This window comes from Heptranchias perlo, chromosome 10, assembly GCF_035084215.1.
Source record: "Heptranchias perlo isolate sHepPer1 chromosome 10, sHepPer1.hap1, whole genome shotgun sequence".
NCBI classification, from domain to species: Eukaryota; Metazoa; Chordata; class Chondrichthyes; order Hexanchiformes; family Hexanchidae; genus Heptranchias; species Heptranchias perlo.
Window position 1 is genome coordinate 5938705 of NC_090334.1, and position 12118 is coordinate 5950822.

Below are 12118 nucleotides of genomic sequence, written 5' to 3' on the forward strand. Positions count from 1 at the left end.
TGTTGGAGACTGCCTCCTACACGTGCTTGTATAAACCCAAACCTATGATAATATTGTACAGCGTGTAGCCCAACAGTGCCTGTATAAACCCAAAATTCATTGGCCCAGAATTTGCTGCAGCAGGGCAACGAACAGCGCCGGCCATTAGTTAGACTTGCCCTTATCTGTTTAATCTCGATGATATTTTGTGCTGCAAGTTGTCAAAAGTGGGAGATGGCGACGGCGCGGCGCCCCCTATAGGGCATCTGGGACTTGAGTGAACAGGGCAAGCAACTGGGTATCTCCTTAACCAATCAGATTGAAGGATTGGGAAATTAACAGCACAAGGACTGAGAAGGAAGTGTAAGTTAGAGTGGGAGAATTTAATGTCAATCAGGTACAGAAAAAGAAATAAAGAGAGGGGGAAAAAAGACTGGACTAAGAGAAAAAAATGGAAAATTAAAAAAATTAATTTAATTTTAAAAAAAATCTCCAACAATTAAAAGCTGAAGGAATGAGACTCCACACTAACAGTTAATTTTCAGTGCCAGAGAGGTTAATTGGCGGTAATTAACACTTAAGACGTCATTAAAAGGGTACTTCGACTTGAAATGACTTGACTTAACTTTCTGTGGCGAGTTTAGTTTGTATCTACCGCGCAAATACAGCAACTTCACACCGTTCAATGGTGAGGCAGACAGCAAGTTGCCGTTTTCATGAAGCTAACGGTGGAGTGGCACATCTCCGACAGCAACTTTTGGATTTCTGCGTTTAATCTAGCATCTGCCCTTGCCTGAATTTGCTGTAGCATTTGCACATAAATAATAACTCACCGTTATTTTGGCAACAATTTCTGGGCCATTATGATGTACAGGATGCAGCCTACCAGTGCCTGTATAAACTCAAACCTAGATTAACGCAATCTGCAGTGCAGCCTATACAAAAACAAATTTAAGCATAGTGAAAGTTGAAAGGGGTAACAGAGATAAAGTAAGATCAGGAAGTGGTTATTAGGTAACATTAAGCTTGGATTTTAAAAGGCTGGAGACTGCAGCAGAAGACAATTCTTTTGTTGGTGAACGGGCCAGTATCATTTCCAAACAAATAGCGAAAGTACGACAATGGAACACAGGTTCGAACTAGTAAAAGGCCTTTAGACTGCAGCGCTTGACATGAACCTTTACCATTTTTCTCCAAACTCAATTCTTTTTAAAATTATATGGGAACAGTTGCTCCTGGATGGATTAACAGTTCATAATTTTCACAGATTACATTCATAAATTTAACAAAACTTCATGTTAGCCACGAAAAACCATCTCACTACATATGTCTAGCCAAAGCAATGAAATGCCCATACAAGCTATGTTCATTAACATTTTGTCCAGACATTACCCACTGCGGCCACTTACCATCAAATGGAAAGTCACTGATGAGCCTGCTGGGCTGATAATGTGTTGAGATTTCCAAGAAACACAGTAGCTTGTTCCTGTACTCTCCCAACTCCCCTTCTTCCTTTCCAGCAGGAACAGGAATTTCATCTGGAAAAGAAGTAACCCAAAGTGATCAGAATACAAATTTTTATAAACTATGTGCAAGAAGCTAGGGGGTAAAAAACAACTTGAGGCTGATATTTTTTAAGAGGGGTGGTGGGGGGGGGGGGGGGTGGAGGAGAAGAGAAGAAAGGATCCCTACCAAACTGGTCAAGTTTGCAGATGATACCAAGCTAGGAGGAGGACGTTCAGAAAGAAAATGTGAGTTGGTCAAAATATGTAAGTGGGCAGACCTGGACAGAGTACTCAAGATGTGGTCCGATCAGAGCATTATACAGTTTGAGCTTATAATAACTGATATTCTAATGCTTTGGATATACAGTTCAGAATTCCTTTGGCCTCGTTGAGTGCTGCTCTATACTGGTTGGACATATTCAACATCAAGTACACCAAGACTCGTAGGGGGTCTCTTTCAACTTCATCCGTAACTGTTTCAACATCATTCATGGAGTAGTGTGTCACCATCTTTCCTTCCTATGTGTAGTACTTTACACTTGTCTGCATTAAACTTCATCTTCTGGACAACAGCCAGTAAGTGTCAGCCAAGCCAATGAAGTACTGCACGTAAAAAAGAAAATCAGGGAGCACACGTACCCAGTGAATGGTGTTCAAAGAGAATTAATAGTCTTAGTAGACAGTAAATAGTATGGAAAAGCGGACACAGGTGTGAACTAGTAAAAGGCAAATTTAGAACTAAAATCAGGAGGTTCTTCTGCACAAAAAGAGTGGGTAATATATGGAATGGGTTCTGAACAGAGTAATGGAAGCAAAAATCCTGGAACCATTTAAGAAACAACTGGGTGCTGCAATGAAGGGACTGTAGAGTCTTTTTGGATGGATGACCCCGAATGGTCTTCCTCATCTGTAATTATTTTGTAAACTGGATCCAAAAGTGTCAGCTTGACTTAGTGGTAGCTTTCATGAAGGTTGTGGGTTCAAGCCCCACTCCAACAAGACTTGAGCACATAATTTAGGCTGACTCTCCAGTGCAACAGTGAAGATATGCTGCATCATTTGAAATGCTGTCTTTTGGATGAGATCTTAAAGCACGATCCCAAGTGCCTGTTTAGGGGGATGTAAAGGATCCCACAGCACTTGTTCAAAGAACAGTGTTCTGCCATGTTAATTCCTCCACCAGTACCTACAAAACAGATTACCTAATCTAATCTTATTATCTCGGTTTATCTTATTTGCTTTGTGGGACCATGCTGTGTGCAAATTAGCTGTTATGTTTGTCTACGAAACAAGTGATTACACTTCAAAAGTGATTAATTGTCTTTGAAGTGCTTTCAGATGCAAGGGCACTATAACAGTGTAACTTATTTCTTCTGTTCTGAATCAGTGTGTTGTACTCCCCAATGTCTCCCACTGGATGGTGCTCCAACATTAAGCTCTCATTGTCATGCTAGAGTGCACAGGTTTTCAAACCGGGGTTCCCACATCCTAGGGCAGGTCGAGGAAGTCAGCAAATTTCTGCTCATCGGTCACCAGATTTCTGAATTTTTCTGTATGTGTTGACTTAGAAGTACATTATTTCCTTTGCTGTACTGTAATAAAAAAAATGTTTTCTGCAATGACACCATGATTTTCCTTTGGGTGGCAGACACGGTTTTTCAGAAATTAGGACAGCGAGTCGCCAGGTCTGTGCTGCTATTTGCAAAGGGTCCATGATAGTATCAATATCTGCAGAGGGTCTGTGATGGTGTCAATATTTGCAGGGATCCCCCGAAAGTTTGTAAATATTTGCAGCAAAGTCTCTGGGATGGTGTCAATATTTTCAGGGGTCCCTGGGAGCATGTCAGTATTTCCAGGGTGATCCCCGACACGGAATTTTGAAAACCACTGTTCTAGTGGCAAAAGAAAGAAACTACGGTATAGCTCTTTCAACTGCCCGCCTGTCTGGAGGTGAGCAGCATTCAGGAGTTAAATGGGGTTGCGGTTCAACCTTAGACCCAACTTGCACGGCAAGTTTTCGCAGGTTTGTCCGGTGTAACAAAGGGAAAACAAGCAGGTTGAAGTGGAGGTGGATACAGTCCGCACCACTTATAGTGGGAGCACTGGTGTCAATGCAGTTTGCCCGCTATACACGGTGGCTGTTGTAAGCTGACAGCCGAGATCCTGGAGGTCTCTAGCAATGCGGCGTGGCACAACGAGAGATTTAACTGTAATGAAAGCACGGAGGAAATCTTCATCCTTCGTCTCTCTATTTACTGTCTAAATGCCCCAGTGCCAATACTAAATATCTCGTGTACCTCACCAGACTCAAAATTTTCAACAAGCCCTGGAACCATTTAAGAGGCGGTCAGACTATGATGGGGGCGGACGGATGGTGTCCATAGGAGGGTGAGTTAAATGGGCCAAGCCCACACTCTCATCTTCGTCACTGGTAACAGAAAAGCTTGTAATGTGTTCATTTTAAAACGGAGCTGGAATTTGTTCCATTGCAGGATACTATGAATGGGACTAAAGAAAGAGGTGCAAATAGCTGCTTGAACTGCTTGAAATTGGAACGGTTAATATAGTTTAAGCGCTGCCTTTGTAATTGATGCCTATGGTAATATTAGGCAAATAGTTAACGTTAAGTGGTGGTGACTGTATTGGATTTTACTCAATCACATCACCTGGTGAGTCAACCAAAACTGACAATAAATCTGAGCCGGTGTCTGGAGTGCACACGCTGTTAAAGATTGAGGATAATGGGGGAGAGAGAATGGATAGAAGGGACAAAGAGAAGGAATCATGAAAAAGATATCTTTACTAAATTTTGTCCGAATGGTATAAGATTCAATGCCGTCTCATAGTAACAATATTTCATTTAATAAAAGCTTGCTTGGTATCTAAAGTAACCTGGTGTGATTTCTATGGGAAGAAAGCAGAAAGGACAATGTGACAACTCGGTACTGCTGCCGCTATGAAGGGCAGTAGTGCTGGAAGGTGGGTTGTTTAGTGCTGCTCCTTGCAGTGTGACAGTTCAGTGCTGTTGGCTCAGTGCAAAATGGCAGGGTGGGTTCTTTACTGCTGCCTTCTATAACATGCACTGAGCTTGGGAGCGAGGGAGGTCAGGGCTGTGCCCCAGCGAGGGAGGTCAGGGCTGTGCCCCAGCGAGGGAGGTCAGGGCTGTGCCCCAGCGAGGGAGGTCAGGGCTGTGCCCCAGCGAGGGAGGTCAGGGCTGTGCCCCAGCGAGGGAGGTCAGGGCTGTGCCCCAGCGAGGGAGGTCAGGGCTGTGCCCCAGCGAGGGAGGTCAGGGCTGTGCCCCAGCGAGGGAGGTCAGGGCTGTGCCCCAGCGAGGGAGGTCAGGGCTGTGCCCCAGCGAGGGAGGTCAGGGCTGTGCCCCAGCGAGGGAGGTCAGGGCTGTGCCCCAGCGAGGGAGGTCAGGGGAGGAGAAGAGAAAAAAATAGCAGAAAAGATTGGCCAGATAAACCAAAACATTTTTTTTTGGAACTTAGAAGAAAATGCATAGCTGTGCAGTGCAGATCATCTGCACACATGGGCCTTACCCTCAGGTAGAGAGTTGAGGTATTCCTTCATAAGGGCTTGCACCTTCTCACGGTACAGCTGGATTAGACAATTGTGGAAGACTGGCCCTGTTTCATCCCAGATATAGATGATGTGTTCCTTGGAGGAAGGAGGATAAACAACAGTTATCACTATATGATTAATAAAAATAATCTCACAATGGCCAACTGGGCAAAGGTGTATTGCTGAGCTATATCTCAGGTCCGTACCCACCATGATAAAATACCCTGCCAACACTCACTGTCTAGGTTTACACGAAGAATGACAGTGAAGAATGGAGTGCTGCTGGTGTCCTTGGAATCAAACCCCAGTGCACCTTCAGAAGAGTTGGGGAGAACACTGAAAAACAAAGCAGCTCCCTTTTAAACTGCACTAGCACCATCAGGTTCGTTTTTTGGGTTTCATTTAGTTTAATTTGCTGTCTTGAATTCCATGAACTCAGTATATTTAGATTTCTTTATGTCCCCAGTACTGGGATGAGCTCTTAGTACAGACTTTTCCTGGTCTCTGAGTAACTTGCATTTCTATAGCGCCTTTCACAACCCAAGGACATCCCAAAGCGCTTTACAGCCAATGAAGTACTTTTTGAAGTGTAGTCACTGTTGTAACGTAGGAAACGCTGCAAGCTCCCACAAACAACAATAAGTAAATGATCAGATAATCTGCTTTTCTAGTGATGTGGGTTGAGGGATAAATATTGGCCAGGACTCTCCAGCCTAGAGATCTTTTACAACCATCTGAGAAGGTAGATGGAGTCTCGGTTTAACGTCACCTCTGACAGGGCAGCACTCTGTCAGTACTGCATTGAAATGTCAGCCTACATTATATGCTCAAGTCTATGGAGTAGGACTTGAACCCACAACCTTCTGACTTAGAGATGAGAATGCTACCACTGACACGTTAACCTCTATACATCTAGACAATCAAAATAAATACTGCCTGTATATGTTGTTGAATCACCAATCCAGATACAAACAAATTAATGTTATGCAGCTACACGAACAGCATCTGAAAGCTTTATTTGTTACCTGAAAGAATGGATTTGTGGTTTTGTGACAATAGTCATTGCAGGCTCCCTTGATGATTGGGTGAATAAAGAAGTGTATGCCTCAGCCATAGACTTGAAGGTCCCATATCAGGAAAAAAATAAACCAGCCAGGGTTCTATTTCTCCTCCCACCCCGATCAGTACCATGTCTCCTGCTGAAAAGCGCACATAAGGATGTCAGGACCAGGCTCGGTTGGGATGAAAATAGCCTGCCGACACTCACCGTCTGGGTCCACAAAAGGAATAGGTACTAGGGCAAGGTGCTAGAGGACTGTGCAGCAGAATGAAGGGGAGATTTAGATAGGGTGGCAAGGGGCAGGAATGGTCATTGCTGGCATATTTTCTACTGTGGCATGCTACATGTTCGAACTGATCAAAAGGCAACAAAGAAGCAGTGTGGAAAAGTTTGAAACCCAAACCACTCTGTCACTCTTCCCCCTCCGCCTCAAGTAAACACCCAGTGACTGAAAAGTCTGCATAGAGGTGTTAACAAAGGGGACAAGATCACAATTATTACTGCTTACAAACAGCAATAGTTCTTACCAGATATGGAATAGCAAGCTCCTTACAGCTCTCCATCAGGAACTCCAACAATTTGTTTCTGGGCAGGTTTTCCACCTCAGGCAGATCCTCTGTAAATATCTAAACACAGAAGGAAAAAAACCCACAAATTGAAACCAATATGCTGCTTTATTCAGAGCACTCAAACTTCGAGTAACTCTGCTCCAAACAGATTTCTTCCTTTCATGCCACACATTGCTCCATCCACAGCACTCCCCTTCATCACTCTGTGCTGCAGCTAAACAGCTCCCTCTCTCTCACAAACACTGTTCCAGCCAGCATCAAACACCACTTTGATGAAGTGCAAGTATATAAGAACGGTGATTGCAGAACTCTGCTGAAGAATTGATCATAGCAACCTAGTTTTGATCCTTAGTTAAAAATAAAACTTTAAAGAGTGTTCCAAATCCCTACCTTTAACCCATCTTCAGGACATGCTTTCAGGACCCAAAGAGAAAACTCAAAAATAATATTCAAATTCTCTTTCCCTGAAAAGAAATAGAAACAGAGGTCAATCTCATCTACAACACTTACAGCACTATTTAAATTAAAAGCATCAAGTGATGACCCATCAAACACCAAGTAGAAAAACTCCAGATTTACTGGAGGACCTCGAGTGGCTGCCTGAATCCCAATGCTCCCGAAGGCTTTTCCCAACAGTTTCCCATTTATCACACTTCAATTTTAATCGAGGGCATATGTGAAATGTTAGTGCACTCCACTCACCGACACAGGTTAAAATAAGAATCTGAACTGCAAGTGCATGTGAACAAAAGGCATCAAAACGAATCGTGATCCTGTCTTCACTCAATGTCCACATAAACATGTTATGCTGAAGTCACTGGATCATGATCAGGAGCCATTTTCTTCTTCCTAGCCCAGAAGTGTTGAGGCCAATTGTAACATATCAAAATTGCTGCTCTGGCTCAGATCAGGTAACTCACCATAGAGCAGTGATCAACCTTGTTAGTTATTTGCTCAGTGTCTTTACCAACTGAGTTATCAGGGTTGTACATTCCAGGGGACTAGCAGTCACTGTATATATTATACAAGAATAGTAACTATTACTAACCTAGTCTTTGGAGGTACTGCACCGTTCGCTCATGGCCTTTCAGTGGTGAATTGGCTTTCTTTGCCTGATCTAGTAGGACTTGCAGGGCTACAATGGAAAGGACAGCAATTCCTGAAGTACTCATCATTAAAGAACAAAGCAGAGAGTGCTGGACGCAGCAACAATGGAAAATACAATCACTACACAACTTTACAATAGTTACAAGATACCAAGAAAATTTATGAGGACAGGTTGCATAAAGTAAGCTTGTATTCCCTTGAATATAGAAGGTAGAGGGGTGATCTAATTGAGGTGTTTAAGATGATTAAAGGATTTAATAGGGTAGCTAGAAAAAAACAATTTCCTCTGGGAGAATCCAGAACAAGGGGGCATAACTTTAAAGTTAGAGCTAGGTAGTTCAGGGGGGATGTCAGGAAGCACTTCTTCACACAAAGGGGAGTGGAAATCTGGAACCCTCTCCCCCAAAAAGCTGTTGAGGCTGGAGGTCAATTGAAAATTTCAAAACTGAGATTAATAGATTTTTATTAGGCAAGGGTATTATGGGTTATGGAATCAAGGCAGGTAGATGGAGTTAAGTTACAGATCGGCCATGATCTAATTGAATGGTGGAACAGGCTCGAAGGGCTGAATGGCCTCCTGTTCCTATAAAAGGGAATGGAACTACAATAGTGACCAAAGATATAAACAAATGCTGTTACCTTTCTCATGCAGGCCCTTCTTTTCATACAGAATGATCAGCTCGCTGTACTTGTGTGCTTTCTTCAGTACATGCTCACTCTCCTCAATGTGACAGTGATTGTTCTCCAGCCGTAACAACGGGGCCACGAGCGCCACGTTTGTCTGAAACACACAGCCGCCAGCAGACACCGTGAATTATCACCCGCATTCAGAGGGGTGGGGAGAACATTGTCTGAAATACACAGCCGCCAGCAAAGACTGTGAATTATTCCCAACATTCCGGGGTGGGAGGAGCTGGGACATTGAGTTTTCAATTTCTAATATAAACATATTCACATGAAACCCCTTCTTTCGTGGGAGGAAAGTTGGCTCCAGGAACAGCCAGCACAAGACACTAAATTGAACAGTTCTAAATGCATCAGTGACTTGATACCATCCCAGCAATTGTACAGACACCATGAATGTCACATTTCTCTGCTCCTCCTACCAAATTAAACATCACACTAAGTGTATCAGAGCTTCTTTCCATGATGACCCTTGCCAAGCGGTGGAAAGGGAGGTCCCTCAGGTCAAAGATGGCACATGAAGCGATGAGATATTAAATCAGAAACAACTCTCCAGACTCCGATATATGAGCCAGGCAGGTCAGTGGTACTCCAGGGCACTGCTAATTGATCGATCAGCTAGCCTCGTTAAGGGTATCTGGGAGAGATAGATCCATCAATGGGGGCTGGAATCCTTATATTCGGCTCAGCAAGGAGCAGGCAGCTCACCAATGCTCTGTGCTGGTCCCAGCCAACCTGTGCTATATGGGGTATGTCCGTTTGGGGTAGTTTGTGCACAAACAAACTCGACGTGTGTAAATTTCGCAGTAGCTTGATTTGGAGACTCAAATATGGCGATGGGTTTCCATTTGAATCAAACACCCAGAGAAACAAAAATAGCTAATAGGGAATAAGAGGGGCAAAAAGAGTATGAGACTAGATTAGCGGCTAACATAAAAGGGAACCCAAAAGTCTTTTTATAAACATATAAATAGTAAAAGGATGGCCAAAGGGTGTGGCGGGTTAGGGACAAAAAAGGAGATCTTCTTGTGGAGGCGGAGGGTACGGCTGAGGTTCTAAATGAATACTTCACATCGGTCTTCACCAGAGCAGAGGATGCTGCCAATGCAGCAGTAAAGGAGGAGGTAGTAGCGATATTTTTATCCTATCCAATAGATAAAGAGGAGGTACTTAAAAGGTTGGCAATACTCAAAGTAGAAAAATCACCTGGTCCAGATGGGATGCATCCTAGGTTACTGAAGGAAGTAAGGATAGAAATTGCGGAGGCTCTGGCCACAATCTTCCAATCCTCCTTAGATACGGGGGCAGTGCTAGAGGACTGGAGGATTTCAAATGTTAAACCACTTCAAAAAAAGGGGAGGGGAATAAACCCTGGCAATTACAGGCCAGTCAGCCTAACGTCAGTGGTGGGGAAACTTTTAGAGGCAATAATCCAGGATGTGGAAAAGTACGGACTAATAAATAAAAGTCAGCACGGATTTGTTAAAGGAAAATAGTGTTTGGCTAACTTGATTGAGTTCTTTGAAGTAGTAACGGAGAGGGTTGGTGAGGGTAGTGCAGTTGTCGTTGTGTATATGGACTTTCAAAAGGCATTTGATAAAATATCACATAATAGACTTGTTAGCAAAATTAAAGCCCATGGGATTAAAGGGACAGTGGTAGCATGGATACAAAATTGGCTAAGGGACAGAAAGCAGAGAGTAGTGGTGAACGGTTGTTTTTCAGACTGGAGGGAAGTATACAGTGGTGTTCCCCAGGGATCGGTATTAGGACCACTGCTCTTTTTGATATATATTAATGACCTGGACTTGGTTATACAGGATATAATTTCAAAGTTTGCAGATGACACGAAACTCAGGAAATGTAGTAAACAATGTGGAGGATAGTAACAGACTTCAGGAGGATATAGACAGACTGGTGAAATGGGCAGACACATGGCAGATGAAATTTAACGCAGAGAAATGTGAAGTGATACATTTCGATATGAAGAATGAGGAGAGGCAATATAAACTAAATGGTAAAATTTTAAAGGGGTGCAGGATCAGACCAACCTGGAGGTGTATGTACACAAGTCTTTTAAGATGGCAGGACAAGTTGAGAAGGTTGTTAAAAAAGCATATGGGATCCTGGGCTTTATTAATAGAGGCATAGAGTACAAAAGCAGGAAATTATGCTAAACCTTTATAAAACACCGGTTAGGCCTCGGCTGGAGTATTGTGTTCAATTCTGGGCACCACACTTTAGGAAGGATGTCAAGGCCTTAGAGAGGATGCAGAAGAGATTTACTGGAATAGTTCCAGGGATTAGGGACTTCAGTTGTATGGAGAGACTGGAGAAGCTGGGGTTGTTCTCCTTAGAACAGAGAAGGTTAAGAGGAGATTTGATAGAGGTGTTCAAAATCATGAAGGGTTTGGATAGAGTAAATAAAGAGAAACTGTTTCCAGTGGCAGAAGAGACAGTAACCAGAGGACACAGATTTAAGATAATTGGCAAAAGAACCAGAGAAGAGATGAGGAGAATTTTTTTTATTACTCAGCGAGTTGTTATGATCTGGAATGCACTGCCTGAAAGGGTGGTGGAAGCAGATTCAATAATAACGTTCAAAAGGGAATTGGATGTATACTTGCAGGGGTAAAATTTGCAGGAAAGGGCAGGGGAGTGGGACTAATTGGATAGTTCTTTCAAAGAGCCGGCACAGGCATGCTGGGCCGAATGGCCTCCTTCTATGCTGCATCATTCTATGATTCTATCTCATCATTCTCTCTGGCTGTTGGACACTGATATTTACCTCATATCCTTTCCCCTATTGGAGGCTCCACATAGCAAGGTGGGGGTGAGAAGAGGATGATGATAACGACGAGCATGAGGAACGTCTCAAATTCCTGAGAGAAGACGATGACGACTATCCCACCCTTTGCACCTCTGGCGCCCCTGTACCCTCGCCATCTATTACACTGCTTTTATCAACATCAGCTGTGGTTCAGTGGGTAGCACTCTTGTCTCTGAGTCAGAAGGTTCTGGGTTCAAGTCCCACTCCAGGGCAGTACTGAGGAAGTGCTGCACGGTCAGAAGTGCCGTCTTTCAGATGAGACGTTAAAACCAATCTGCCCTCTCAAGTGGATGTAAAAGATCCCGTGAAACTATTTCAAAGAAAACAGGGGAATGCTTCCCCAGTGTCCTCGCCAACATTTATCCCTCAACCAACACCACTAAAACAGATTATCTGGTCATTATCACATTGCTGTTTGTGGGAGCTTGCTGTGTGCAAATTGGCTGCTGTGTTTCCTACATTACAACAATGATTACACTGCAAAAAAATACTTCATTGGCTGTAAAGTGCTTTGGGACATCCCGACAATGTGAAAGGCACTATATAAATTTTTCTTTTATCACCCGCTTTATCTCTTCCACACACCAGTTCAGAGGCTTACACCAGTCGGGATCCAGAATGTAGGGATTTGGATATTGCACCAAGTGAGCACTAGGGAGCTGGAGTTGAAAAGGACTTGGCCGTTCACCAATGGTGGCTGCAGAGATAGTCTTTGGCTGAGAAGGCTGTGGACTGTTATATCTCTAGTCTGCAATGAAAAGAATGATGTTCTACAAAGATCCCAACTAAGGGCATGGGCTCTGAGGTTGCTCTCCTAGGA

The 12118-nt window shown here is 43.5% G+C and overlaps 1 protein-coding gene across 1 annotated transcript in view; it reads right to left on the reverse strand.

Annotated features, from left to right (window-relative positions):
• vps39 (VPS39 subunit of HOPS complex) overlaps nt 1–12118 on the reverse strand; it is a 79097-nt gene that overhangs the window by 14356 nt on the left and 52623 nt on the right. The window contains exons 14-19 of the mRNA XM_067991174.1: nt 8424–8565; nt 7726–7812; nt 7068–7141; nt 6636–6734; nt 5027–5144; nt 1389–1517 (exon numbers count right to left, since the gene is read on the reverse strand). Coding sequence (XP_067847275.1) covers nt 1389–1517; nt 5027–5144; nt 6636–6734; nt 7068–7141; nt 7726–7812; nt 8424–8565 — 649 coding nt within the window. The remainder of the gene's footprint in view (nt 1–1388; nt 1518–5026; nt 5145–6635; nt 6735–7067; nt 7142–7725; nt 7813–8423; nt 8566–12118) is intronic.